The 26,668-nt window shown below is 37.5% G+C and overlaps 2 protein-coding genes and 1 long non-coding RNA gene across 4 annotated transcripts in view; 1 reads left to right on the forward strand and 2 right to left on the reverse strand.

The window, feature by feature from the left end:
- Positions 1–3,796: 3,796 nt before the first annotated feature.
- On the reverse strand, positions 3,797–6,623 carry RPS13 (ribosomal protein S13). The gene is made up of 6 exons (XM_058688376.1): positions 6,519–6,623; positions 6,318–6,366; positions 6,050–6,128; positions 5,071–5,240; positions 4,502–4,602; positions 3,797–3,874 (listed from the first exon to the last, which is right to left on the reverse strand). Exons 1-6 carry the CDS (start codon positions 6,539–6,541, stop codon positions 3,841–3,843), a joined length of 456 nt encoding a protein of 151 aa, XP_058544359.1. The 5' UTR covers positions 6,542–6,623; the 3' UTR covers positions 3,797–3,840.
- An 89-nt stretch (positions 6,624–6,712) lies between these two features.
- On the forward strand, positions 6,713–7,698 carry LOC131487546 (uncharacterized). Its single transcript, XR_009249815.1, has 2 exons — positions 6,713–6,853; positions 7,509–7,698. It is a non-coding gene; the product is annotated as an uncharacterized LOC131487546 (long non-coding RNA).
- Positions 7,699–10,476: 2,778 nt separating this feature from the next.
- The window catches only part of PIK3C2A (phosphatidylinositol-4-phosphate 3-kinase catalytic subunit type 2 alpha), a 195,768-nt gene continuing 179,576 nt past the window's right edge, over positions 10,477–26,668 (reverse strand). For both annotated transcript variants that reach the window (XM_058688378.1, XM_058688379.1), the window contains 11 exons: positions 26,240–26,376; positions 23,963–24,132; positions 22,394–22,550; positions 21,638–21,747; positions 19,126–19,333; positions 17,768–17,892; positions 16,485–16,602; positions 16,322–16,394; positions 15,872–15,981; positions 15,659–15,784; positions 10,477–13,622 (listed from right to left, as the gene is read on the reverse strand). In XM_058688378.1, the coding sequence (XP_058544361.1) occupies positions 13,440–13,622; positions 15,659–15,784; positions 15,872–15,981; positions 16,322–16,394; positions 16,485–16,602; positions 17,768–17,892; positions 19,126–19,333; positions 21,638–21,747; positions 22,394–22,550; positions 23,963–24,132; positions 26,240–26,376 (1,517 nt within the window). In that variant the 3' untranslated portion in view covers positions 10,477–13,439. The remainder of the gene's footprint in view (positions 13,623–15,658; positions 15,785–15,871; positions 15,982–16,321; positions 16,395–16,484; positions 16,603–17,767; positions 17,893–19,125; positions 19,334–21,637; positions 21,748–22,393; positions 22,551–23,962; positions 24,133–26,239; positions 26,377–26,668) is intronic.

A 26,668-nucleotide genomic window follows, 5' to 3' on the forward strand; every position in this document is an offset into this window, starting at 1 on the left:
TGTCAGAAAGTTTCGTTTAAAAAGGAAGAAATGTCTAAGTCTGAAAGATGGATAAAGACCATATTAAACAGAAGGGGAAGCAGAAAAAACAATTTATTAGACTGATCTGTTTTTTTAAAAAGAGATCATAAAGAAAAATCATTAGGGATTATAAAATTCTTAAACTTCTACAGCAAAAATACCACAAACAAGATGGAAAGACAGAAAACATTGGGGAAAATATTTGTAATACGTGTTATAGGTAGGATTAAGAATAACAATGTTCCAGGGGCGCCAGGGTGGCTCAATTGGTTGAGCATCCAACTTCCGTTCAGGTCATGACCTCATGGTTTGTGGGTTCAAGCCCTGTGTCAGGCTCTGTGCTGTTAGCTCAGAGCCTGGAGCCTGCTTCGGATTGTGTCTCCCTCTCTCTCTACCCCTCCCCACTCGTACTCAGTCTCTCTCAAAAATAAACATTAAAAAAAAAAAAAAAAAAAAAAGACTAACAATGTTCCAAAAGAGACAGACTTTATAGGGCATGAATAGGCAATTCACAAAAAGGAAAGATTAAATATTAATCAAATAAGTAAAATAGAGTAAAACAAAAAACAGAATATCCTTCTTAAACAAAAGACAAGTTTTGAGCCTGGGTGGCTCAGTTGGTCGAATGTCCAAGTCTTGATTTCGGCTCAGGTCATATCTGTTATGGGATTGAGTCCACACTGAGCTTGGAGCCTGCTTGGGATTCTTTCCCTCTGCCCCTCTCCCCTGCTCACCCTTTCTAAAATTTAAAAAAAAAAAAAAATTTTTTTTTTGAAAGGTACCTGAAGAAATGACACTCATGGACTTTTTGATAATTTTATCAGTAGACTTTTGAAATGCAGATTGGCAAAATATAAAACATACATGACAAAGTTCCCATTCCTGGGATTTATCTCAAGATAACAAGGCAAATTATAGTACATAGCACCATGGAATACCAAAATCAAGACATAACCAGCAAAAATGATGAGATGATCTATGTAGTAAGATGCCCATGTACCAAAAGTCTTTGGAGTATCTTAACAGGTAGTTACCTGGAGGGATGTTCACCAAATCAATTGCTAAAGTTCTCTGAATGATTCAACTACTGCTACATATTAACTTCATATAATCCTCACAGTAATTTAGAGATTTATTTAGTTTTTTTAGAGAGCACACATGCGCAAGCTGGGGAGGGGCAGAGAATCCCAGGCAGGCTCCACATGGTCAGCGCAGGGCCTGATGTGGGGCTTGAACACACAAACCATGAGATCATGACCCAAGCCAAAGTGGGACAACCAACTGAGCCACCCAGGTACCCCAATATTCTTTAGATTTTACCCCCATAGCCTTTAAGTAGCAGAGTTGTTGCGGAAGACCAAGTTTGACCCCTCTGCTCACAATTTAAAAGAATTGCAGATGTTTTTACATTTTGTTTACTATATCAAATAAACTCATTTTTTAAAGCATTAAAAACCTCCTACTCGCAGTTGTATTTGCAGTAATTCTGGGGGTGCCTTGGTGGCTTAGCTGGTTAAATGTCCAACTCTTGATTCGGCTCAGGTCATGATCTCGCTGTTTGTGGGATTGAGCCTGGTGTTGGGCTCTGCACTGACAGCATGGAGCCTATTTTGGATCCTCTCTCCGCCCCCTCCTGCTTGTGCTCTCAAAAAATAAAAACCTTAAAAACAGTTGTATTTAATTGTTGGCTTGATGGTAAGAATCACAAATACACAAATACTTCTTACGATTAGAAAGAAACCTAGGGGCACCTGGGTGGCTCAGTTGTGTCTGACTTCGGCCTAGGTCATGATCCCACAGTTTGTGAGTTCAAGCCCCGCGATGGGCAGTGCTGACAGCTCAGAGCCTGGAGCCTGCTTAGGATTCGGTCTCCTTTCTCTGTCCCTCCCCTGCTCATGCTCTCTCAAAAATAAATAAATGTTAACAACGAAAAAAGGAACAAAATCTATACATGCTTTGAAACATCAAATGTCCCACCTACTATTAACTAGTTTTTGGTCCAGAACCATCATTACCCAACATCTGCATAGCTACCTAGGGATTCCAAGGGATCGTGCTGGGAGTTACCTTGTTTTATTCATCACTCTTGGAAATGTTTGCCTTACTCGTTAGATTGATTCTTGGTTTATGATGGTTAGTCACTTTTAAGACATGAACACAAACACAAAGGATGAAAAACTTAGATCTTTTTTTTTTTTTAATTTTTTTTTCCAACGTTTTTTATTTATTTTTGGGACAGAGAGAGACAGAGCATGAACGGGGGAGGGGCAGAGAGAGAGGGAGACACAGAATCGGAAACAGGCTCCAGGCTCCGAGCCATCAGCCCAGAGCCTGACGTGGGGCTCCAACTCACGGACCGCGAGATCGTGACCTGGCTGAAGTCGGACGCTTAACCGACTGCGCCACCCAGGCGCCCCGAAAAACTTAAATCTTTAACACCAGGTAAGAATTGGGTAAAATACTGAAACAGACGGTTTCCAATTATTAGAAGGGGGACTGAATCAGCTTGCATACCCAGCATAGAGCACACAATACCAGGTAGGTGAATAGATCAAGTGCTCTGAAGAACAAGGCAAGTCACTTGGTGTCTGTAACCCCAGAGCACAGTACTCAAAAGGCGATCAATGCTAGCTGATACTAGTCTCTTGAAAAAGGGACTTCACCTAATAGTGTGATTTCAAACACAACTTTGATTATTGCTTAGGGTAAACCTTAAGAAAATAGCTTATTCAGTATATCTAAGTGATACACACTTAGAAAACAGGCAGTACATAAAAATCACCTACTTTAACGTTTTCTGAATTCTGAAGGAGCATGGCTCCATATACCAGCCCAACGTACAGCTTATCATTTACTTGTCTTACAATCTTCAACAACTCAGTCATGGTTCCAGACTTGCCTCTTTTAAAATTTTTTTTTTAACTTTTATTTATTTTTGAGACAGAGAGAGACAGAGCATGAACGGGGGAGGGTCAGAGAGAGAGGGAGACACAGAATCTGAAACAGGCTCCAGGCTCTGAGCAGTCAGCACAGAGCCCGACGCGGGGCTCGAACTCACATACCGCGAGATCGTGACCTGAGCCGAAGTCGGACGCTTAACCAACTGAGCCACCCAGGCGCCCCACAGACTTGCCTCTTTTAAACAGGGATACCCACATACCTCATTAGGTTAAGAATTAAATACTCTGAAAACACCCAGCTGAGTGTTTATTTAACCCTCCAAAAGTTGCAAGGCATAGTGACCTGGGTTCATCTCACCAACAGTTCTTCTGGCTCCCTGATTCAGATGAACTGTGCTTACTGTTACCTGAATCCCTTCTTCACCTTTAAGCCTTACCAACAAGACTGGGATCAAATTATCAGGTCTTCCTTAGGACCCTTCTTACTAAAGATGTTCCTCCTGCAGAGAAACTTTCTTGTGCATTTCTTAGTAGACTGCCACATACACTACCGGGATAACATTCCTCACAGGTCTACCTCAGTCTTAACATCAAATGTACCAAAAATACTTAGAAACATTTTTGCCATGACATCAAAACAAGTCACTGCTTTCCTAGTTTCTTCCAGTTCTGCCACTCCCTCCCCCACTTAACCACCCACCAAGTTGTAAACTGCTCAGCTAGTTGAGCAGTGAAGGGATGAATAGATGGGTGCTATCTCATTGCTCCCCGGAAAATCACACTTCTCATTGTGCTACAACACTTCCACATCAAAAAACCAATACATATGAATCGACGATATATATACTTCTAGGCAAAGAAAATACAAACTATGCTTCTTGTCAGACAATGATTTTATTGCTTGAGCACATGGTCAAATTTATGCAACCAGGGCAGAGGCTGTGGATGACTCGCTGAAAAGGAAAAAAGGAGAGGGAAGAAGAGTTGGATTATTATAGGTCCCCCATATTTATTCACAGACTCTAACACCTAGCAGAGCTATTTTCAAACAGCTAAAATAAACCACAAATACATAAAATGCACCAAAATGCCAAGGTTCCTAAATTAGTTTATTGTGTTTAAGCATGAGGAACAAAGATGCTCACTCATCTAAGGGAGAACCGGCCAACATAAGGAAAAACACTTCTAGTGAAACCTGTGAATGTTTGGAAATTAATCATCATAATGAGCTACCTATGCAAAAATGAAAACAACATAAAAACAAGGAGCAGAGCTATGAGCTGAAACTTTACCCACTATCTAGAAGTGATTCAAAGGGCTTATTCATGTTTTAAATCAGGGGTCTGCAAGCTATGGCCCTTTGCTAGCCTTTGTAAATAAAGTTTCAGTGGAACACGGCCACACCCATTTGTTTACATATTGTCTATGCTGTATTCCTCCTAAAATGGCAGAATTGAAATAGTAGTTGACCACATAGCCATGGCCTAAAACATTCACTAACAGGCCTTTTACTATAGTTGCTACTGTGTTTACTATATGGCTAATGTCCGTTCTTATTAACAAAAAAGGTTAATACTTACTATTTCCAATTTGGGGGGAGGACTCGTTTGGTCTTATAATATCGAGCCAACCGGTGAATACGGCTCTCGATAAGAATCAGTCGGAATTTAGCATCCTTATCCTAAAGGACAAATTATAAAGATTTATTCTTATCCTAAAAATAAAAATCGACATAATTTAAGAAAACTCCCTCAAAACAATAATCAAATATTATTTTAACAAAAGAATGTATAGATACCATGCACTTTTAAGTTACCCAATGCCCTGTAATAGAATCCTAGGCTAAGGTTCATGTGGCTAGATTAAATCCTTAAGGGAATTTAAGGCTCCCCCAAATTTTAACATGAATGATTCGCAAAACTGTGCAAATAAAACAAAACTCTGCAAATAAATAACTCAACGTTTTCAATCAAGTGATATACTGCATCTAGAGGAGCCAAAGCCACCCACCTCCTGCCAGTCTTTTCTGGTAGAATTTTTATTTCAAAGCAACTGTGGTGTCAGTTTGTGTTTCAAGCCTCTTTAGGAAATTCAAATCAGATGCACTACAGTTTTATTGAAGCTCATACAAACAGTTCCATTCTCTTACTTTTCTGTTCCTCTCAAGATGCTTTCGAACAGCAACAGCTTTCTTAATCAAATGGTAGAGGTCCTCAGGAAGATCAGGCGCAAGTCCTTTGGACTTAAGAATTCTCAAAATTTTATTGCCTGTCACAAAACGTACTTGTGCAACACCATGGGAGTCTCTCAGGATCACACCTGAAAAAAACAGTAATCTAAATCCCCCCCGCCAAACACAGAACTGGAGCATGTGATGTCAAGGCTCTGAGATCAAGTCATTTTCCACGTTTTCCTCTGTGAAACAGGGTTCCTTTTGTATCACAGAAAACAACATGAGAATGCATGTAAAGCTCACTCAGACATCCAAGGTTGGTTTACCCAGCACTAAGGAAAACCGTTCTGGAGGAAACTGCCAATGCTGGTGCTTATCAACAGAGTGAACTTGATGGATTATAGGCCACCAAAGAAATCAGTGAGATTCCCACGTATATTTGCTTAATAATTGAACTTGGATCAGACATTCTTCTGAAAACTTTACACACGTTATTAAATCTCAAAATAGCACCATCTGAGTATTTTACAGTTTATTATGTATTTCCTATTTTGTGTGATACCTCTGGCTAGACTAATTATATAGTTGCACGGTGCCTCAGTTTCCCCAACTGTAAGATGGAGAAAACTTCACAATCATCTGAAAGTACGGCAAATCAGAATTACATGAAGTCATTATATATAAAATGTATAGAACCATTCAGCCAGGAATAACTAACTACCTAGCGCATACTAAGTACTCATTAAATTTTGGCGAGCATTTTAACAATTTTCCCGTCTTCCAAATGAAGAACTTGAGAGTTCAATAAACAAACACTTGGCCGCGGTCATCAGCGGTAAAGCCAGGAAAACCAGCAAAAAGTTTTTAAAGCACGTATGCGACACGTTTACCCCCAGCGACTTTTTCAGCAAGTTACACGAAGGCAGGCGGAAGCAGCTACATTATATATACCCACCGATTTGTGAGGGAGTCAGGCCCTTTTTGGCCAGTTTGTAGATCTGCTCCTTCACGTCGTCGGACGTCAACTTCAGCCACTGTTTAGGGAAAAGAAACTTGCCTTAGAAGGAAAAACCAGGGACGGTACCGAAGCACAGAGGTCTTTACCACCCTCCAAGAGGAGCTCCTCATGCACACATGGCCCCCACGCCTCGGTACCGCTTCTCCCGAGCGACGGATAGTAGCCCCCCTCCCCGACTTCTCCCGTGTCTCCGCAAGCTACTTACGGTGGGCACGCTGCGGCGGTAAGGCAGAGCCGACTGGGACAGGCCCTTCCTGGGGAAAGAAACTCTCGGAATGAGGTGGTGGTGGTGGTCAGTGCCACAACAGCCTACAACATCAACCCCTCAATTCGCTGCCCACACGCCCCCCTTTTCCCCTCACCCCGCGGCCCGAGCTTTGCAACCCGCTCAGAAACCCGAGCTCACCCGGGAGCGTGCATGCGACCCATGATGGCGGCGGTCAGGCAGCAAAAAAGAGAGCGAGGGTAGGAAAGCCGCAGGAAGCTACCCAGCACACAGGAAGTGACCTCACATACGTCCACCCTTTTCGCGTGCAGGAGGCGGAGCTACGCTGCGTGACTCCCGGCGTCCCCTGGCTGCATGTCCCGAGATGCATTTCAGAGTTGTGCCCCACGGTTCCTCGAGGTGCAGGACTACATATCCCGGCATGCATCGGTCTTTAAGGAGGCTTCTGGCCAGAGCGGGAAATTAAGTGCGCCGTTAGACTTTCTGGAAGAGCTGTCAGCGCTAAAAATGTGCAGGTTCGAATCCCCGACTGGGAGTGAGCGTGGAGCAGCTACAGTTTCAGGGATTAGTGGATTTGGTCCCTGCCCCAGAAAGGCCACCGAATTTGGGCGCCTGAGGTTCAACTATGCAGTTGTTCATCCATTCACCAGCGCCAGCTCTTGTCTTGGTACTAGCTACGTCACAGTCTTTTCTCTGCCCTTAATGAATTCACAATTACAATACTCTGGTAGTAAGTGCTACACTGGAAGTCATGGTAGTTACCACGCAGCCACCGCTATCACTTTTTAAAGTTTATTTATTTTGAGAGAGAGTGTGTGGGGGAAGGGCAGAGAGAGAATCCCAAGCAGGCTCCATGTTCAGCACGGAGCTCACCTTGGGGCTCCATCTCGCGAATGTGAGATCATGACCTGAGCGTAATACAAGTTGGACACGTAACCAACTGGCTGACCCAGGTGCCCAGAAACCTGATTATTTTTTCAAGACAAAAAAAAAGTATTAGATCAAAAAAGTTACTGTTAACACATTTATTAAAAATAGAGGTTCAGTGACCAAAGGGTCTTTAAGGGTTGAACTTTTAAACCTTTTTTGAGGTAAAATTCACATACTATAAAATTTGCTATTTTAACCATTTTGAAGTGTACAATTCAGTGCCTTTTGGTATTTTCACAGTATTATGCAACCAACCATCAATTCCAGGAATTTTCATCACCCCAAAAAGAAGCCTTGTACTCTTTAAGGAATTACCTGCTAGGCTCCACTCCCCCACAGGCCGTGGCAACCACTAATCTGCTTTGTCTTTATGGATTTGCCTATTCTGGACATTTCATATAAATGGAATCATACAATATGTGGCCTTTTGTGACTGGCTTCTTCATTATCATAAGGTTTTCAAGGTTTGTCCATGTTGTAGCATCTTCGTTACTTTTTGTGGTTAAATAACATTCTATATGGATATACCGCATTTTATTTCTATTTGGCCATTATGAGTAATGCTATGGACATTTGTGTACAAGTATTTGACTACCTCTTTTCAATTCTTGGAAATATATATATACGTGTATATATATATATACACGTATATATATATACATACGTATATATATATACACGCATATATATATATACACGTATATATATACACACGTATGTATATATACACACGTATGTATATATACACACGTGTGTATATATATATGGCAATTTTAACTTTTTTTGGCAGCTGCCAAACGTTTTCGACATCAGCGGCACCACATTACGTTCCCACTAGCAATGTATGAGTGCTCAAAGTTCACCAAAGACTTTTTTAAAATTTATTTTTAATGTTTATTTTTGAGAGATCACGAGTGGGGGATGGGCAGAGAGGGAGACGCAGAACCTGAAGAAGGCTCCAGGCTCTGAGCTGTCAGCACATCATGACCCGAGCAGAAGTTGGACACTTAACCCACCGAGCTACCCAGGCGCCCCTCTGCATAGACTTAAAAATGCCTTTATTTAGTAGGTTCCATGCCCAATGTGGGACTTGAACTCATGACCTTGAGATCAAGAGTTGGATGCTCTACCAACTGAGCCAGCCAGGAGCACCCTACCACTTTTAAATTCTAGGTATCCCAGTGGGTATGAATTGGTATCTCATAGTAGTTTTGAAATATGTAGAGCCTACTTGGGATTCTTTGCCTCTCTCTTTGCCCCTCCCCGGCTCCTAATTAAAAAAACAAACAAACAAAAACAAAAAAACCTCTGGTCCAATCCAAGGTTACAAAGGTGTACACCCATGTTTTCTTCTAAGAGTTTTATAACTTTATGTTTAGATCTTTGATCTATTTTGAATTGTTGCATATGCTGTACCGTTCTTTTGCATGTGGCTGATTGTCCCATCACCATTTCCTAAAAAACCTCTTTCCCATTTTAATGGTGGCAGTCTTGTGTCTTTCCTGGATCATGATTAAAACAAAAATAACCAAATAATTGTTCTAGAAATGAAAAATCTAACAACCAAAACTAAAAACTTGATGGAGTGGGCACCTGGGTGGCTCAGTGGGTTGAACATCTGACTTCAGCTCAGGTCATGATCTCATGGTTCATGAGTTTGAGCTCCGTGATGGGCTCTGTGCTGACAGCTGAGCCTGGAGCCTGCTTGGGATTCTGTGTCTCCCTCTCTCTGCCCCTCCCCCACTCATACTCTGTCTCTCTCTCTCTCTCTCTCTAAAATAAACATTAAAAAAACTTAAAAAAAAAAAAAAACCCAAAACTCAATGGAGGACTTAAAACAGTTGGAGAGAAGTAGTAAATTTGGAAAGGAAGTCACAATAAATTATTCAGAATTGAAGAAAGATTTAAAAATCCAAAAAAAAAAAAAAAAGAAAAGAAAAGAAAGAAAGAAAAAAGCCCCATCCTAGTTAATACAGATAAAACAAGATTAGCCTAAGGTAGGTAACTGAAGGTGTATAATGGATTCATTCATGGAGTTCATTACCCTGTTATCTAATTTTGTATGTCTAAGTTTTGTGTGATAAAATTTTTCAAAAAAGTAAGGGTGAGGGGCGCCTGGGTGGCTCAGTCTGTTGAGCGTCTGGCTTCCACTCGGGTCATGACCTCATGGTTCGTGAGTTCGAGCCCCGTGTCGGGCTCTGTGCTGACAGCTCAGAGCTTGGGGCTTGCTTCAGATTCTGTGTCCCCCTCTCTCTCTGCCCCACCCCTGCTCGTGCTCTGTCTCTATCTTTCAAAAATGAATAAACATTAAAAAAAAATTATAAAAAAAAAAAGGATGAAATTAAGGGTTTCCCCCCCCCCCCCCCGACTGAAACTGGGTTTATCACCACAGGAAATTGTCTTTGTGTAAGTTATTAGCTTTTTGTGGTCTCTGGGCCCCTTTACATGTTCTCTGTAGGGTCAGAGAACCATAACCTCACACTGGATTATTCCAAGATGGAGGTAAAATATTAGAGAAATCTACATTTCTCTGTTTTGTAGATAGGTATATAACATGCTGTTACTATACTAGTCTAGTAAACCACCAAAGGCCATGGACCATACTCAGAGAAGTCTGTAAATATTGCATATTTTGTCATTCCAATTATATGAAATAATGATGGGGCAAAGTGGCAGTCCAGATCTTCAAAGAACCATATTTAGAAGTCAGATTTTTAGGGGAACTGACGGATCAGTTTTGAAATTCAGGATATTTGAACTTAATAAACTCCTGGGTGAGAAACAAAGTACACACCAGTGAGCTCATATCAAAGTTTATTTATTTATTTTTTTTTTAACATTTATTTATTTTTGAGACAGAGAGAGACAGAGCATGAACGGGGGAGGGGCAGAGAGAGAGGGAGACACAGAATCTGAAACGGGCTCCAGGCTCCGAGCCATCAGCCCAGAGCCTGACGCGGGGCTCGAACTCACGGACCGCGAGATCGTGACCTGGCTGAAGTCGGACGCTTAACCGACTGCGCCACCCAGGCGCCCCAAAGTTTATTTATTTTTTAAGTAAACTCTGCCCAACATGGAGCTTGAACTCACAACCCCAAGATCAAGAGTTGCATGCTCTACCAACTGAGCCAGGCAGGCTCCCCGAGTTCATATAAAGTTTGGAACCAAAAATGTTAATATGTTGATGAGTAAAGAAATGACAGCAGAGTTCCTTTATTCCAGAAATATTTTAATACAATCATAGTACAGGTTATGAAGTCACATTCAATCCACTGAATATATTCAAGGTATTAATAAAAATATTATACATCTTTACTCACTACCCTAATATAATTAAAGTATTTGGTTCTTATAGATGAGATTACTTGCCATATTCATTCATATTTGCACTGCTAATCGAACAGCATGTAAGTAAATCCATGGATTATGGTAAGTGGGGGCTTTAGTCCTTTTTGATCTGAAGTCTAAGTATCAAAATTGAGTATTTTCTAAGTGCCACAATACTTGAATCCAAGAACAGTCAACCAACTTAAGGCAAGATATTGAAACTTTTATACAACTTCAATTTGCAAAAAGAATACTTTATCAAATATCATACATGCCTTAACAGTTAGCTACCTATAGGTTTTTATAAAGGCAGTAATAAAAATGTCAGTGCAAGTTCTACATTGGGTTCCTCAGTAGAGAAAATAATAGGTTCTTGGAGTAAACCATTATTTCCAAATCCCAAAACACTGCAAAAGGAAATAATTTTTCTGGTGCAGGACTTACATGTAGCATAATTATTTTTACTCAGTAAAGATAGATATAAAACATTGTGATTATACATAAAAATTAGTGTCTTGGTGAGTCTGCTTAAACTTTTGCCTCAGATTTACTTCAATGCAAGCTTTATAAAATGTTTTTTTAAAAAACAACTGATTTAAAAATCTACTGATAATAGTGCAAAGAGGCATCTCTGTCCTTTTTTGTAAGGGCTGAAGATTAGCATTTTTACAAAGAAATAACTTACATTAAAATATATGTAAAATATGTGTGCATTTTTTTTTTAATGAGCAAAGAAGGCACAAAATGAGTTAAATTAAGAAAAAACATTACCATTTGTTCTGAACTCTGGTTAACTGAACAGTATCAATCATAATATACATTTTTAGGTAAATCCACATTTGTTGTAATGGAAAAATGACATCACATTTTTTAGCTCTATTATTTGTGCTGAAAGACACTGCTGTAACAAATTGCAAATAGGCAGTATACATGGAGTCCAATTAACAATGGCCTTCTACCAACACAGTACTTTTTTCTTTTCCTTTCTTTTTTTTTTACAGTGGCTAAGTGATAACTCATGGAATGAAATTAGGTCTCAAAGCTAAAGGGAAAATATCTAGCACTTCTTTATATCTGCAAAAGTACTTGTACACTACAAAGAAATGTTAACTGGATGTGGAAAAAGCAAAAAAAAAAAAAACAAAACGGTGCGCTTTGATCTGCATTTTAATTAAGTTATTAAATAGACAACACATTTTAACATTAAAAAAAAAAAGACATTCATATATTATACTAACAGGGTTTCCTACAAATGGACCATTAGTGTTAGGCACCAAAAATTTCAAGTGTGTTTTTTTTTTTTAATCTGTCCCATTGATAGATACATCCTCAGCCATTCTATTTCTGCTCTGTAGGTTTCACCATTTACATTAAACATTTGCACAGTTCATAAAAATTATGTTACGGGCAACTGAAGTGGAGACTGTCCTTTCTCTGCTGGTATTCTTCATTACATGTTTTGTCAGTTACCTCACAGCAACTAGATTACTACAATCTCTATTACCATTCAACAACTGTCAGAAAGTCCATGGTAGCCATGAGAATATATAAACATATTTATTCAAACTAAACACAAAATTATGTGTGCAGGTGAATAAAAATGAATCTTATCCTTAATGGTTACTGTAGAATAATTTCAATCATGTCCCTTATGATTCTGAATCCCATTATATTAAGTAATTCATGTGAATGTATAATGTTTACAAAAATAAGACAGCTTACAAGACAAATTTTGCTATAAAAAATATACATTAAAATTCAGTCTGGACCCTAGAATTCTTGTCCTGGGCCTCTTGTGAGGAGTCTGCCCTATTCATGGGGTTCTTCTACCAAACAGGAATGGGAACATGAGTGAACAATTTTCACTTGCTTAATGAAGAAGAGTATAGATATATGGAGATGGATTACCAAAGTTCAATTCACACTCCTGGGAATAAATGTAGGATTATAATGGAATGATGGAATTTATTATACAGTTACATTGGTGAATCTCATTCAGTTATAGAGCAACAAAAACATAAATCAGATGTTTAAGTCACATGAGAAGTAGAAAAAATTATCTTTGTGTGGGAAAAACATTAGTAAATGTACATAATTCTTATCTTTAGTAAGTTGAAAGTGAGTGAAAACGACTTACTAATTATTTATCAAGTCAGGAAAAAATCAGAATGAAGTGCCAGGGAAGCATATGAAGTTAAGGCACCATTATTACAACTTCAGTGATTGGCACTTATTCTGAAAAAGGCTTTAAAGACATGGGTGATAAAAAGCAGTATTATTTTCCCCTACTTCTATAAACTACGTAGTAGTTCTGAACATAACTATCTACTTGTGCTTTGCTTTTCGGCCCTGTGAATAGCAGCTGCATTTTCTGGTAACACCCTGCACCTTTCCTTTCCTTTGGTGTTTACGAACACACACAATGGTAAAGGCTATAAAAGGTGCAAAACAGGAAAACAAACATGCTGTCTGTGTCTGTGTAAGAAACAATGCAAAATAGATGGCTGAACTGACATAGCACTATCAGACCAAACTAAAGCTATTACTCTGAATTGCTCAAGAAAGGATTAGATCCTTCACCAACTCAAAGTCTTTGTCAGGACTTATATATTAAGTTTAGAGTTTATAGCATTCTATATAATGACTTTAAAACAGCAATGGCTTCAACAAGTTCTTAAAGTTAATTATGTGACTGTTGGTCCAACAGATGTATCGAAATGCAGTTAAGTACATTTACTTTATAATTTCTGTCCAAGTATAAAAATACTATATAAAGTTCATAAGTGTGTATGTGTTTACGTGTTTGTAACTGTTCTTGCTTCCAAAACTCAGAAATTCATTAGCTTACAAATAGGTTGCCGCAGTCAGCTGATACCACTTAACGGTCTCTTTGCTCAAGTTGAAATCTTTTAAAGGCAGGGTTATTCCACCCAAGAAAAAATTCTCCCGCAGAGATTCTGCACTGAGCACACTGAGTTGAAGTTCTCTCTGTCTTAGGGTTTCCTTGCTATATCCACTGTACACAAGCTATAGCAAAGGCAAAAAGAAACAGTAAGTTACAGATTATTTTAAGTAAAAGCAGAAGTGAGATTAGTAAAGAGACTACAATTGCTGGCATTGACTATGACACATCTGGTGGAATGTGTCTCATACTTTAGATGCACATTTTGTATTCAGGAGTCTTGGATTATCATTATCATTCCTCTGAATGTCTGACATAGAAATGCACAAAGTAGAAAATTATCATTGGCTAAAAACTAACAACATGGATTTTCTGAGATGGAGGTATGGTGAAGGGAAAATCAGTTACAGTGCAGATGCCTGATATCTGAGCCGGAGAATGGAAGGAAGCAAGATGGGATAACATAATTATTTTACAAAAAAAAATAAGGGTTAGAATTTCTTCTTGTTGTCTTTTCTGTTGGATTTTATATGCCATGAAATGATAATTTCTGATTATCCATACTTCACTGCAAATTCACCAAGTACACATGCAGTTTATAGCAAATCTGGAATGCTGAAAAGCTCTTTGAAACATCACATCAGATTTTTTCCCCCCAACAAAGCCTCATCATAACTTCTAAGAAATATCACTTTAATCTAGTCCTTCTCACTGCCTAATAATAACTAAAAACTGACCACATTTTATTTCTGGAAAGTACAACACTACCAACTAGAAAAAACCAATACTACTTTTTGAGAATAACATCACCTGGTCTTCATCAAATATTGTATATGCTTTTAAAGGGCTACATTTTAACAAACTTATAACCTCGATGAAAATCCATATTTATTTTCTTCCAAATCTCTATCCAGACATTTTTGTTAATGCACACAAATAATGTGGTGTTTATCCTGAAAATGTAGTTAACTAAGGGTTAGCAGGCTTTAATAGATAAGTAAGTTTCTAAGTTCTGAGTCACTCAGCAAAGTCACAGTTCTGTTCCACACTGTTCAGTTGATGCTTTGCTTATTGCTTTTAGTTTAGAGCACTCTTTATATGAAGAGGGTTGCTGGCAAACTAAAACCAATTAGGAAGAGGAGGATTTTTAAATTACATCCTATCAAATAAAGGTAAAAGTACTGAAGATGTTTTAAAAGGATAAACAGGAAGGGCATTTGAACTTCAGTTATCAGAAGAGCTGTCACGCAGAAGGAGAAAAAGAGTAGTTCTGTGTGGTTCCAAGAGGTACAACTGAAACCCACTAAGTGCAAATTGCAGGGAGTGAAGATTTCAGCCCAGTATAAAAAATAATCTAAGGGGTGCCTGGGTGGCTCAGTCGGTTGGGCGTCCGACTTCAGCTCAGGTCATGATCTCACAGTCCGTGAGTTCGAGCCCCGCGTCAGGTTCTGTGCTGACAGCTCAGAGCCTGGAGCCTGCTTCATATTCTGTGTCTTCACCTCTCTCTGCCCCTCCCCTGCTCATGCTCTGTCTCTCTCTGTCTCAAAAATAAATAAAAACATTAAAAATAATGATAATAATAATCTAAGAGTTGGAACTGCCCAAATCAAAGTGGATGGCCTGGAAGCATTTCAGCACAGACTGAACATCCACTTTCTGGAAATGTTGCAGAGGGGCTACAAACATGGAAGGGTGGTTGAATAATAACTCCTAAGATCTTTTAAAACCTAAGGGTCAATGATGGCAGGTTCAATTCTGCAACATTTTGTTAAGTACCACTAGATTGCTGTTGAGTAGTTTTACTAGAACAATAAATAGTTCTGCAACTGATACCTAAAAAATTTTAAGTGTTTAAACTTTAAAATCTCAAAAGAACAGGGGCGCCTGGGTGGCGCAGTCGGTTAAGCGTCCGACTTCAGCCAGGTCACGATCTCGCGGTCTGTGAGTTCGAGCCTCGCGTCAGGCTCTGGGCTGATGGCTCGGAGCCTGGAGCCTGTTTCCGATTCTGTGTCTCCCTCTCTCTCTGCCCCTCCCCCATTCATGCTCTGTCTCTCTCTCTGTCCCAAAAATAAATAAAAAACGTTGAAAAAAAAAATTAAAAAAAAAAAAAAAATCTCAAAAGAACAAATCTAGGACATTTTTAGAAATGATTTTAACCTACCATCTCATTGAATGTTGGATTCCTAGTTTTTCGTGAAACTTTGGTTTTCCGTTTGGATGTTTTGTGGGTATCTGGAAGTAGGTATGTTTTGACATATGGATTTGGGTCAGCTCCATCTTCAGTAACCTATAAAGAAAAGCATTCCCTTAACAGCAATACTTCTTACCAAGGTATAGGTTTTCTCTACAATCATCATTATTTGTAAACACTCACAAGATCTTTGATGTGCATCACCATGATGAAAAGAGTACCATTTCGGTAAGAGACAGATAATTTCACTGCTCCTCCAATTTGGCCTGGAGTAGGACTGAAAGGACCTGCATCTGAAAATATAAATACATTCATCTTTATTTTATCTTGCTTGCACTGGTTCAAACAACAACAAAAGAAATCTGCTATAATTCCACGACCATTGCATGTGGGCAAAGAAAAAGGTAAATAACCTAGTAGGCCACTGATTTATAGTTTTTTAGTAACCGCACTCTATCGGGAAAATGATGTGTATCCAGAAATTGATGGCCTTGGAAAGAATACCCCCGTTTCATTCTCACCAGACCACTGCCAATAACCCCACTGTCACTCTGTCACATCCACTGAGAAATTACAGGTTTGCATGTCATAGGGAAGCTGTGAATTATCAAGAAAGAGAAAAAATAATCTCACCTGCAGTCCTAGCTATTCCTTCAGCTTTTTCATCACGAAGTAAAGGGTGGAAAAAAGTACAAACAAGATCACACTAAGACACAAGAGGAAAACAAATCATTAGTTTAAATATTATGTAGCACAAAGAAGAGTATGTGGTTATTTTTTCAATCAGGACAGTCACCTCGGCCACATCCGTTGAAGCACTCATCAAACTCTGTAAATAACTATTTAACTCAATTTTCCTTTTGGCTGCTACATCTTTTATGTGTGTTCTTCCCAGAACCATCCTATTAGGAAAACTACAAAAGAAAACAAAAACAAGTGGGATTTAAATTATTTCACCTGGAAGTATTTATAGAATTAAGTATAATATTTAATTAGAAATATTTTTAAAAATATATACTTAAATACAAAGTGGAGTCTTAATCTTCTAGAAAGTAAGTTTTGTAATTTCTTTTCAAAGTACTGGAGATGAAGTAGTTCATGTACCTGTTATCCTTTTATAAACCTTGGTACAAAAGACACATTGTTTTGCTATTTTGCTATTTATTACTTATTTTCTACTCTTTCTTCTCAACATTAGCCTATTCACAATATTTTATGCATATCTTCCAAAATAATCACTACTCACTCAATCAGCCAAAGTTATTGTTGAATAGTAGTCCCATAACAGGTCAATACTGTGTCCACAAGTGACATAGGGTCTAAATCAAATAATCTTAACTCTGCCTGTTTTGCTGACAGTGGAAAATGAGACTGCACATGGAAATAAATTCTGATACCCACTTTGTTGACTCTTTACTTCTGAAATCTAGTCTGAGAAGAATATGAGCAACTTGATGCAGGAAATCTATTGGTCATCAGCCACATCAAAACTGAGGGTTTTGAAAGGGTAAACTGATACAAAACTAAGTTATATAAGATTTTGACTAACAGTCTCAATACCTCAGCTGTTTTGTTTTTTTTTTTCCCCTCAAGGAGCTGAGTATGGCCAAAATTATTTCTGCAGTGATTTAAAATCTGACTTTTTAAAACCAAGATTCTAAATTATTATCTGGTGTTGCTCACTGTGGTACAGACAATAAACTAAGAGGTTCAACTAAGTTCCCTGACCTCATTGTAAAGGTAGTTGAAGCAACGATTTACCTAGCCCAATAGGATTTATAAAAAAAAAAACAAAAAAACAAAAAAAACTTCAACTGAAAGTTTTTTCTAGCTTTTCTAGAAAGCTAGAAAATCCCATATTTTAAGTTTAGGATCTTGATCATTTATTCACTGTTTATTCATTCACCGAAAACATACAGTTCCTTGTCTATGGATGGATCAGACCCTTGCCATACAAAGGAAAATAAGTCACACATGGTTCACTGTATCTTACCACGTGTTTACACAAAGCTTTTGATCTACACTTGGTAAGAAATTGTTTCTGTGAAAAAAGATTAATAAACAACAATGGGAACATACCCTGGTAACTTCCAAAGTGGAAAAATAATACTGAGCTTATTGTGAAGCTCCTGAAACTCATCAAAGGTCCGGAACACAAATGATGGCTCAAGCTGTCCTTCCCTCAAAATTCGGACTACATAAATCTGAAAAGAAATCACAACCCAAATGCATTAAACAAAATACTTCCCTGACAGAAAATTTATAGCTTGACCATTCTATGTAGTCCAAATGCTTTTAAATTAGTAATCAATATGTCACTGATAGGAAACAGCAAACATAAAAGTCATCGTATTTATATATAGCACATCAACTATATCTAATAGTGATATTAACCACTGTAAGATATATAAACAACCGGAAAGTGAAAGTCACTTATTTCCAGGATTAAATATAATAAATGTACTTCCTGAAATTTATAAATTTAGTGCATTTCCAATGAACATATTAATAGGTTCATTTAAAAGAGTAAATGAGAAAAGCAAAATTTATGGTGGCAGGAGGATCAGGGAAAACTTGTCTTACTGGATATTTAAACTATGGTAAAGTCACAGTACTTTACAGAATACAATCCTGTTATAGAAATAAGTCATATATTTACAGAAGACCAGAAATAAATTCAGGAATGAATATATGTATATCCATTACACTTAAAATATACTACCATTATAATATTCTACATTATGATATATTAATGTCATAAATCATTGAGGGAAAGAATGGACTACTCAGTAAAGTGGTGTTAGGATAAAACACTAAATAAACTTAGAAAAATTTACTAATAGGTGCAAATTAAAATAATAAAATTGCTTTATAAAATATCACTTTATCAACAATTTAAAGACTGTGCTGCAAAGTATTTCCCAGCAAAAGTATTAGCACAAGGGTGAAAAATAATAAAACAGATGATCATGCTATCCTTTTGGGGGACAAGGGGAAGCATACTAAAGATGATGTTTTTGTTCAAAGATGAACTTTATGTGTGGGTGTGTGTTTTATAATACTTCATCCTTAGTGGAATGAGAACTAAAAACTTCATATGCTTATAAATAGGATGCATTTGTTACCATGAGCAAGCTTTACCTTAAAATTAAGAACAAATTCAAGGAAGGAGAAAAAGCAAAATAGCACCATCCTTTTAGTCTGGTCTCTGAAAGGAAGAGTAACATTCTTCTCCCATGGTTTGGGAGCAAATTTACCAAGAAATAAATACCAAAAAACAATAAGGGATTCCTCTATGTATTTATTTTGGACCATCCAAAAAGAAAGAAGTATGAGAAGAGCAAGTGTTAGGAACTTTAGCAGAGTCAGTGAAGGAACTAGGAAAGGACAACAGTAATGCATGCATGAGTCTCTACAAATACCAAAACCAAACTTACATAATGTTTATCTGGGTTGTATTTCTTATGGTAAGTGAAAACAGAGACTTCCTTGATTCGACCATCTTGTCTAAATGAGTATGTTTTGGGTGAAAATGAAAGGATGGGCTCATCATTGGAAGGAAGACCAGAAAAACGCAACTGAGCAAGATTGTGAATGAAGAAGTTAAACTTTGTGGCAATGCTTCCCAAACTTGATTCAATAAGCCTACAAAACAATCAGAAAATACATTAATAGTAAATGTTCATGAGAAAACATGTTCAGTTTTTTTAACATAATAAAAGATGAAAAATATTTTCATTCCTTATTTAAAAAAATGTTTTAAGATTTCATTTTTAATCTCTACACCCAATGTGAGGCGTGAACTCACAACCCCGAGATCAAGAGTCACACACTCTACTGAATGAGCCAGCTGGGCGCCCCTTAAATTTTTATCTACCCACCTACCTACCTACCTACCTACCTACCTCTGTGTCTCCGTGTATGTGTATGTATATATATACATGGAGCCTGAAGTCATGACCCTGATCATCAAGAGGCACATGCTCTACTAACTGAGCCAGTCAGGCACCCCATTTTCATTCCTTTTAAAATATTAAGCAGATCCTCACTTTGTAAAGGGTTTCCTTTGTTCTTTAGGCCAAAAACCCATTAAAAGATATTCCATCCCAACAAAACATTTTAGCACAAGAAAGTCTCCATTCCATCCCATCCCATTGTCTCCAAGAAACAATGCTTTCATTTCTTGAGCTCTGTGGGGTCCGATACCCCCAATTATAGAAGATAATTGGTATAATGCCAAAAAAATATTTAATCCCCCCTTTTATTTATTTTGAGAGAGAGAGAGAGAAAGCATGTGTGCAAGTGGGGGAGGGGCAGAGAGGGGGAGACAGAGAATCCAAAGCGGGCCTCGAACTCATAAACTGAGATCATGACCTGAGCTGAAACCAAGAGTCACAGTTGGACAGTTTACAATTGAGCCACCCAGGTACCCCTTTAATTCCCTTTTAATAAACAGGGAAGGTAGCAACTAAACAGGTGTAGAAGGGAGCATCAGAAAATAATTCAAATTTAATAAAATCTCTTCTATCAAATAGTAGTAGCATTTGGAATCAGATTCCTTCTACAGATAATCATAATTTCCCTTAGTTGGAAAAAGAAGTTTTGACAGGATATGGAGTTTGGTGGGAATAAATCTGGAAGGCAGGTTTGAGTAAAACATTTTAGGCATGCAAAAAGAAACAAGAAGTCTCAGAAACAGGATAAAGGAATCCAGAAAGAGGAAAGAGATTCAAAAAGAAAAGTCAAGAACCTCACACAAAGGTTCTTGCCTGGCTATGGACTGAATATTTGTATCCTCCAAAATTCATACACTGAACCCCAACCCCATATGGCCTTTATGGAGTTAGTAAGATTAGAAGAGGTCATAAGGATAAGGATAAAAATTCCTATAAGAACACACAAGAAAGCTTATGCTTTCTTGTTCTATATCTCCTTCTTTCATGTGAGAAAACCTCAAGAAGGCAATGGTCTATAACCTAGAGCCTTCACCAGGAAGTGAATCAGCTGGCACCTTGATTTTAGACTTTCCAGCTTCCGAACTAAGAGAAAATAAACGTCTGTTTTTTAAGCCATGTCGTCTATGGTATTTTGTTATGGCAGCTCAAGCAGACTGATACATGCCTGCTTTATAGTTTTGCCAGGAAAGGGAACAAATCTCTTTAAAAAAACAAAGCAAAACCCATCAATACCTAAATTATCAGGATTAGTTTGGAAGGCTATACAAAAGTCAGCTTCCTTCAATTCAATTCAGGCCAGACTCTTGAGACTAGGGAAGTCCAGTCCAGTTTTCTATCTCTTCTCCACTGAGAGGAAGAAGGCAAGAGAAAAAGGAGAAAAGAACATGAGCTCATGTGTCCCTCCCTGCTATGGCATAATAATGAGGTGGTATCACTATACCACAATAATGAGGTGACCAATTTGCCAGGAAGATATGCTTTTAAAGCAAAAATACCAAGTTCAAATGCCAATAATTGGTATACATGTTTTAAGTACCATGTCATACATTAACAATTTACTATAGCAGTGTCCCAGAGTTCACTGTTTTAAGCATTTATAGTATCCACAAAAATTGTCATGGCAGAATCCTGAAAAACAGATTAATACAGATATTATTTTAGGAAAAAACCCAAAAAACCTTGTATTTGGCATTATAGAAAATACGTCTTGCAGAAATAGTTCATACACAGGATGTTTATAATTGAAGTCATATACTAAATAAAACCAGCTATTTTGAGAGAAATTTATTTTTAAAATGGTTATTGCAAATCCTTTACATTTATTCAGTAAACAAACTTCTGACATAAAATATACTTTTGATAAGGCTACTATTTGCTAATACTGTGATTCACAATTCCTTCCTGAAAAATCAGAATTTTGATATATAGCATTTGTTTAAGGAAAACAAATCAAAGCTATGTCCCTTCTCTAAAATATTTAAATATGCCTTACCTAGTGAAGAAAATTGTAGCCTCTGCATCTGTAGTTTGGGGTTGAAGTGCATCTCTAACATATTTCAAGTCTTGGATACTTGTAAGTTCAGGTAACCCTGAAGGAATCATCTATAGAAAGGAAAAAAGAGTTTGTGAGTTCAATTTTTTAAAACTTTGTTCCTTACCCATCCCTTAAAAGCTGGCCAAATAATTAGAACTGAAGCAAACAAAACAATCACAGTTTTGAGGAGTTTGTATTAGTATTTTAGGGACCTAAGTGATTCGGTTACAAATGAAAAACACCAAGGCCAAGGAAGTCAATTGTTGGATGTCACAAAGCCAGGTTATGGAATAAAAGCTGTAAAATACAGACCTTTTGTCTAGTCCTCTGTTTTTATATCAAGTTCAGTCACAATAATCATAGTGGAGGTTTACTTTTAACTTAATAAATATCCAGAAAAGTATAAAAATCTGAACACACCCAGATTAAGACACAAAATATGTTCCAGCATTCCAGATGACCCTCTCAGGGTCCTTTTCAGGTACTTTTTACTCCTCACTCCCAGGGTAGCCCACTCTCATGACTTATTTTTTTGTATTTTATATAAACGGTGTCTGGAATATTTTACAGAGCAGCAATTTTTGAATATTTTGGTGATAGTATATCTGACATTTGAAACTACAGTAAATTTCATTCCAAAATATCCTTCTTTAGATACTGAAACACAGAGCAGTAATGTAAATTAATTAAAGGCTTATAAAAGAACAGAGTTACCAGAGAAAGGAGATTAAGAAAGAGGTTTGTTTGCTTTCTTATTAAGTTGTAGGCCTGGCAGCAGAGGTCCACAAACAACTGGAAACGAATGGTGGGCTTTTCACCCCCATTGATGACATATGCCATATCAGAAGTCAGCACAAAAGGAGCCCGATCCCTATTTAAAAAGAAAATACACACAAAGTATTATTTATAGAAGATATTCAAATAGTGCTATTGTTATCACATGGTTATTGAACGAAGCTATCTGAGCCATAGCAATTTCCAACTGGGAAACTTAGTACTGGGCAGTGTTGAATCTGCATTAAAACTTATAAATTTGTATTTGCAGGAAAGCCTTCATATAATCAATCTTATTACTTAGAATATATGAATTTTTTCCAAGATGATATTTATAAATCCACACACTCAAATAGTGATCAAATAGTAGCTACAAATATACAGACAAAAATTTTGCACTCATTGCCGTTATACAAATGGGAGCATTTTTTACAGGTACCACTAACTAGATAAAATACACCTTAATTCATTTCAGCAAAGGTTACCACACACACACACTCATCCTCGTGTACTACAATGGTAAAGTCATCTCTTAGGGTCTTTTTCATCCCCAGTCATGCTCAGTGGGAGCTACAAGGCAAAGAACAGCAAGAAAAGAGGCAGTTAATGTTTGGGACATTAATTTGTGAAATAAAAAGTGCCTCTCTTTTAAAATAAGTTGTGTCCACTAATTAAAATCAATGTTATGGCTAAATGTGTCAAAATATAGGTTCATCAAAATACACAAAGATATCTTACATAAAATTCTAATACTGTCAAAACAAAAGTATCTTTTACTTAACATTTATTTATTTTTGAGAGACAGAGGGAGACAGAGCACAAGTAGGGGAGGGGAAGAGATGGGGGGTGGGGAGAGGGACGGGGGCAGGAGTGCACAGAATCCAAAGCAGGCTCCAGGCTCTGAGTTATCAGCACAGAGCCTGACGGGGGGCTCAAACTCACAGACCCCGAGATTGTGACCTGAGCCGAAGTCGGACGCTTAACCAACTGAGCCACCCACGTGCCCCCAAAATGAAAATATCTTTAGCATTACTTGAAATGAATTCACTCAAAATCAACGATCTCTTGAATAAATCTGAAGAAAGCAAACCAACAGCTTCAGCCTTCTTGGGAAGAAAAAAGTGGAGGAGGAATGCTTAGATTGTAAAACAGTTGATGTTAAAACCATCAAAAACTTAACAATCACATGGTAAGAAAGGTCAATTTCTTTTTCCTTCAAGTAAAAATTACTACAGAAACTCTTGCATATATATATACAAATAATGGATGGGTACAGATAATTTTATTAATATCTTTTGAAAAGCGATTCACAATGTGGAAATCTTCAGAATTACCTGAAGTACTGTGTTTTTTTGTTTTTTGTTTTATAAGTAGGCTCTACACCCAACATGGGGCTTGAACTCATGACCCTGGGATTAAGAGTTGCATGCACAACTAACTGAGCCAGCTAGGCGCCCCCTGGGGTATTTCAGTGCCTCTCTTCTTTAGCAACAATAACAATATTAGTACCTTTTGAAGCTACCAAACATCTGTGCATGGCCCAAAAACTTTCCAAAGTCAATGTGAAACATATGTCCTGTGCTTCGAAGCATTATGTTGTCATTGTGTCGATCACAGATGCCTAAAACATAGGTAGCTACACAGCATCCAGCACAAGAATAGATAAAATTTTCAGAAGCCTGTAATAAAGATATAAAATTATTTTAGGAAAAAAAAATTTTTAAAGGAGGCAGGTTATAAAGATTAAAGTAATTCATCACCCTTTGAAAACACTATCATAATCCATTTTCTTAATAGCTTATAAACTAGGTTATGGTAACAATAGCCAGCCTTTTCCTATTTTGAAAACAAAAACACCTTCTAAAGATGGTTATTGCCCCTATCTCTCTGACTTTTGTCTTTTAAAAGGCAGAGATCCTGCCAGTCCCTACTGAGGGTATGTGCTGCCTTTGAACATCTTGTAAGAATCATCGTTGTGGACCTCTGCTCCTCACAGGCTCTGCTGCTTAGCACAAGTGGTAACACTGTGATAAAGGATTATAAAAGAGTATTTTCCTTTTTTTGGCTTATAGGGAAGGCATGTATAAAGAAAGTCACCTGCTATCTTTAAACATACAATAATATAACTAATGTGTTTTGTTGACTCCTTATGTAACATCTGCAAGTTTCTCAAAGATGGAAATCTTTCACTTTAGTCTTGCTTGTCCTGGGGATTAAGTTATTAACACAACATCATATAGAACGATACAGCAAGATGTATATAATAAGTATTCTTGTCCAAAGCATATGCATTTAGTATATTCTCAAGACACTACATTTTATTTTTGTTTGTTTTTTAAGTAGGCTTCACGCCTAGTGTGGAGCTTGAACTCACAACCCTGAAATCAAGACCTGAGCTGAGATCAAAAGTCCGATGTCCCTCAAAATAGTACATTTCTGAATGGAGCAGTCATATGGCTCTATATGTCCATGTGATTATTCCCCAGAAATTATTACTGATGATGATAAGACCAAATGTTTAAATAGCACTTATCACAAACTAGGCACTATTACTATTCTCTTTCTACATACAAACACAGTATATGACAAAGGTACCATTATGATTGCTATTTTACATATGAGGGAAACTGAAACAGAGTAATTATTTTCCCAGAACCACCTAATTGTTAAGTGGCAGATCCAAGATTCAAACCCAAGCAATGTGACTCCACTATGTTATATTCTTAGTAAAGGATATTAAAAGTTAAATGCATAAAAAGTACACAATGTATTTTACTTGACAATTATTTTGTGTCAAACCACTTTCCCCGGAACCACAAAAGAGCCAACATTACTATAAACAAGTATTGGCTTTTGCTGCACTGCTTCCTCAATACCACAACAAAGAAAAGGGGTTGATCTTAAACAGTTTAAAAGACCAACAAAGGACAAAATTCCTCTACAAAATTAAAATTTCTCAACAGACAGCATTTGTACATATCTTTAAATATGATACATTAATGACATAGAGTAGGTTGGCAAATGATATTAAAATAGATCTCCTTATATTGCCATTGAAAGTGTTTTTAGAAAGGAAAAAAAAAAGTATTCTTGAGTCTTTCTTAGGCCAATTTAGGATCATTGAAAGTTTTTAACTCTTAAGAGATTTTCCTTTCCTATTATAGCATTCAAAAGTGTGCCAAAAGAAAAAAATGACACCTCTAATAACTATCAACTACAGAATTTACTCAATGTAGGGCTTTCCATATAAACTCACTTAATTCTCATAATAACCTTAGAGTACTATTATTTTTTACAGCCATAATAAGTACTATAATACCATAATATATCCTGTTTTATACCACAGGTCACTGAGGCACAAAAGAGGTTAATAATTTGCCCAAGGCTCAATAGCTAGTGAGGAACCTGGGACCTAAGTCAAGCTCAGAGAGTCTAGCCCATAATCTTGCTCTCAACTACCACACAATACAGCCACTCTTCCTCATTTCCATAACTTTTCCAAGATCTTTGTGAAATATAACATTCTGCATTATAAAAATACCTCTGTTTTGCTGGCTTCTAAAACATGTTTGGAATGTTTGGAGGGTAATTTAGCATTGGTTTCACTCAGACTCCTGCCATTAAATATACTGTTTTTATACGTATATTTTTTTAATTAGAGAAAGACGGCTGTTTTTACAACTTAAACTAAATGTCTAATCACCAGAGCTGGAAAATGAAAGCACTTATGACCTATGTAATACATTTTTGACAAAGTTATCTGGAATAAGGAGACATGCTAATCACCTTTTCATATTCCTCTTCAGAAGGATTGTATTTCCTCAGCCACTCTGCAAGTGGTTTATCTTTAAAGGATCCAGTCACACCATATTCCACTTGGATTTTCCTGAGGGTATCTGAAGCAGGAACTAGCTCCACCATACCTTTAACAACAAAACATTAATCTATGTGAAAATGTCTCCCAAGAGTAAGCCTTTAAAAAATTTACAGCTTTAGAATGCCTGGGTGGCTCAGTCGGTTGAACGACTGACTCCTGATTTCGGCTCATCAGGTCATGATCTGCAGTTTGGAGATCAAGGCCCAAGTAGGGCTCTGTGCTGACAGAGCCTGCTTGGGATTCTCTCTCCCTCTTGCTCCCTCTCATGCACGCACGCTCAAAAATAAAATAAACATTTATTGTACTTTTTTTAATGTTTATTTTTTAAGAGCATGAGT

Source organism: Neofelis nebulosa, chromosome 10 (genome assembly GCF_028018385.1).
Source record: "Neofelis nebulosa isolate mNeoNeb1 chromosome 10, mNeoNeb1.pri, whole genome shotgun sequence".
NCBI lineage: Eukaryota > Metazoa > Chordata > Mammalia > Carnivora > Felidae > Neofelis > Neofelis nebulosa.

Excerpts from the sequence above, each read along its gene's own strand:
- RPS13 (XM_058688376.1), bottom strand. The coding sequence starts at position 6,541 with ATGGGTCGCATGCACGCTCCCGG. Across the intron at positions 5,241-6,049 it reads CCTGACTCCCTCACAAATCG|GTGTGATCCTGAGAGACTCC; the intron begins GTGGGTATATAT and ends TGTTTTTTTCAG. Across the intron at positions 3,875-4,501 it reads CTCCCCCCAAATTGGAAATA|CGAGTCATCCACAGCCTCTG; the intron begins GTAAGTATTAAC and ends TTTCCTTTTCAG.